This window comes from Triticum dicoccoides, chromosome 1A (assembly GCF_002162155.2).
Source record: "Triticum dicoccoides isolate Atlit2015 ecotype Zavitan chromosome 1A, WEW_v2.0, whole genome shotgun sequence".
Classification (NCBI taxonomy): domain Eukaryota; kingdom Viridiplantae; phylum Streptophyta; class Magnoliopsida; order Poales; family Poaceae; genus Triticum; species Triticum dicoccoides.
This window is the reverse complement of record NC_041380.1, coordinates 477,025,434-477,028,395: the sequence shown is the minus strand read 5'-3', so window position 1 is coordinate 477,028,395 and position 2,962 is coordinate 477,025,434. Positions and strand designations below refer to the sequence as shown.

The 2,962-nt window shown below is 46.4% G+C and overlaps 1 protein-coding gene across 1 annotated transcript; it reads right to left on the bottom strand.

Moving 5' to 3' along the window:
* Positions 1-1,944: 1,944 nt before the first annotated feature.
* LOC119303442 lies at positions 1,945-2,747 on the bottom strand. Its single transcript, XM_037580604.1, has one exon. It carries the CDS (start codon positions 2,632-2,634, stop codon positions 2,311-2,313), a length of 324 nt encoding a protein of 107 aa, XP_037436501.1. The 5' UTR covers positions 2,635-2,747; the 3' UTR covers positions 1,945-2,310.
* Positions 2,748-2,962: the final 215 nt, after the last annotated feature.

Genomic DNA, 2,962 nt, shown 5'->3' with positions numbered 1-2,962 from the left:
AGGCGACGAAAATGTTCCACCTCACTCTCTTACTTTATCTTAGCACCATGCTTCCCCTTCTCCTCCCCATCTCTATCGATCTACACCACCGCACTCCAATAGCTTTCACCCTCCCGAGCATCTTATGGTTTGCCCTCGTTGCGACGCCCGCATTAGCCCTGCCACTGTCATGGATGTCCCCGCTCCCCTCCGTATGTCAACTCCGTGCACCCCTGCATGATCTCCTCTCAACTTGCGTTCATTCGTCCTCACCCTCCTATGTTTATCGATCAAGCGATGCCTCACCTGCCCCAATTGCCCGCCCTTCGTCTCCACAGACGCCCCTAGTGATAATGCCAATTTCACCCACATCAATCGCTTCATTGTGTCCATCCCTTTTCTTGCCTTCCCGTCAGACTTAAGCGCCACATGTAGTCCTCAGTGGCCATTGTCATCCTTGCTACAAGGACTCGATTTGGTTTCCGTTCTCTGAAATGTACTATAAGAGTATCTGTAGTAGATCCCATATCCTAAAAGTGCAAAATATTATCCCTGTCCCATTTCCCTAAAAAAATATTTAGGGAAATGATGTTTGCTTATCTAGCAGATCCTGTAGAACTTAATCCCTTAAAATTGACATTTGTTCATTCAATTTATCGAGCACCCAGGCTGCGCCAGTGAGGAAGGCCAAGCGCCTCGAGATGTTCGCAGGGTGTGTTTTTACATAAGCTCGTTTGAAAATCGCAAATGTGTTATATTCAACACAACATTCACTAGTAGCAGCAAAATTCAGTGAAATATTTACCTCTCAACAGTCAGAGCAGCATAATTTTTCTTCCGAAGTCGTTTCCCTTAAAACTCCGATTCATTAAAAAAAGTAAAAAAGAGTTGCCCTGTTAATTTGCAGAAATCCGGCTGAAAACCGTTACAACACGCCCACAAGATATGACACCTCGGTCGACCAAATTTCAGTTTGTACAAGCGACCTCGAGCCAGCCTATGAGCGATGGGCCGTCCTCCACAACCTCAATGGCGTCATGGACCTCGAGTCAATGGCCACACACACATGAGATCGGTAAGCCATGCACCTGAGCCCCAAGCCATGCACCGCAAGGTGGAGCTCACCCTGGACGACGTCCACGACGTGTAGGCGCTCTTCCACAGCGATGCTAATTTCGTCTTCCCCAGCGATACAAATTTCGGTTCCGGCGAGGCTGCGACTTGTTGTGGTTGGAGTCAAAGTAGGCGGAACGACTGCGTTTTAGGCGAGTTTTCCTTAGCCGAGTTTTCCTTATAATTTTGTGAAAGACGGTTTGAGTAATAATCTCCTAAATAGTCCTTAATCCCTCAAACTAAGCCTGCGCATTGCTGTGAGAACCGCTTATAATATATTTCGATGAGATTTTATTGTGTGGAATGTAAATATTTAGATTAATAACATGTGAATCAAAATGAAAAATACATAAAGCTTATTATATTTGATTATGTATATAGTTGTAAAATATTTGTTGGAATATAAGTAGAATAATAGAATGAAAAATATTTTCTCATGTATAGTTGCACGTGGTGGTGAATCTTTTTCAATGCACAGTTGCATGTGGTGGTGAATCTTTTTCAGTGCACCGTTGCATGTTGCATGTTGAGGTGGGTCTTATTTTATCCATAATTATATGAAGATGTGACATACTTGAATGTCGAGATAAATAAGTTAGTGGGGCTGACTCTTTTAAGTATATAGGATATGTTTTATGAAAATATATGGTTTAGGAGACTGCTAAAGATGCTCTAAGTATATAGAATGATGCTCATGGTATGATTTCTTCCTAATGGGGGGCATGAAGTGTATAAGTATATGGAATGCTACTCGTAAGTATATAGGATGATGCTCACAGTATAGATCTCTTTTGCTGTCTCACCCAAGGGGGGCAAGAAGTGTACAAGTATATGGAATGATACTCATAAGCATACAGAATGACACTCATAGTACATATCAGTTACATGCGTGATTTAAATCACAGATCGGACACTCATAGTACAGATCAGTTAACTGCGCACACAATTCATACAAAAAAAAGACATATTTTGAAGAAGACACTGTGAACGACAAACTGACCCACAACAATCTAACACAGATTCATCACCTAGAACAACACACTTGATACAATCATACCACCTTTTCCTAAGATGGAGCGGATGAAGAGCATCCAAAGACAAAGAGTACCACAGCTACCGCCGACCCAAACAAAACAAACCACACATAGTCACGTCAACACGACCAGCACATCGCGAGAAAGCAGAGAAAACATACAAAAATGAAGCAAGCAGCGAAACTTAGGCACGCTTGCACTTGAGGTTCCTCATGCAGGAGAGGTGCATCTCGGCGATCTTGACGACCTTGGCAATGCCACCACGGCTCGGGCAGCTCCGCCCGGGCACGCACCGGATCTCGGCCTCCCGCTCCACCTGGCAGAAGCACCTGGGGTTCTCCACCATGGCGCAGCACCTCTCGCCGAACCCGCGGCGAAGGCAGTTGATGAAGTAGCTGCCCTGCGTCGCGCAGCTCTCGGGCGGCGGGTACGCCGTGGCCGGCGTCGCCGCGAGCGCGGCGCACACGGCGACAAGAGCGAGCGCGGCGGCGAGCTTCACGGACGCCATTGGTGTCTCTGTGGACTGGGATCGATCTGAATGGAGTCACAGGCCGAGGGAATGATGAATTCGCTCGGCATGTGATGGCTTTCGGTGTGTCTTCTACAAAGCGCTTGGCGGTAGCGGCAGCAGGCACGTGCAGGTGCAGCGGACCCGCTCCGACCGCTGTCGCCTCATTTCCTTATTTGTTTATTGCTCGAAAGATAATCCAGCACTGTAGCAAATTGCTTTCATCAGACTACACCACGTGAAGTAGCAGTCCATGACCCACGAAGTGGGCTATAATTCGGAGGGACATTCTTAACCCTTTGATTAGCACCCTCCATTCATTTGAGAG

Bases quoted from the DNA above. Each gene is read 5' to 3' on its own strand.
- LOC119303442 (XM_037580604.1), bottom strand. From the start codon at position 2,634: ATGGCGTCCGTGAAGCTCGCCGCCGCGCTCGCTCTTGTCGCCGTGTGC.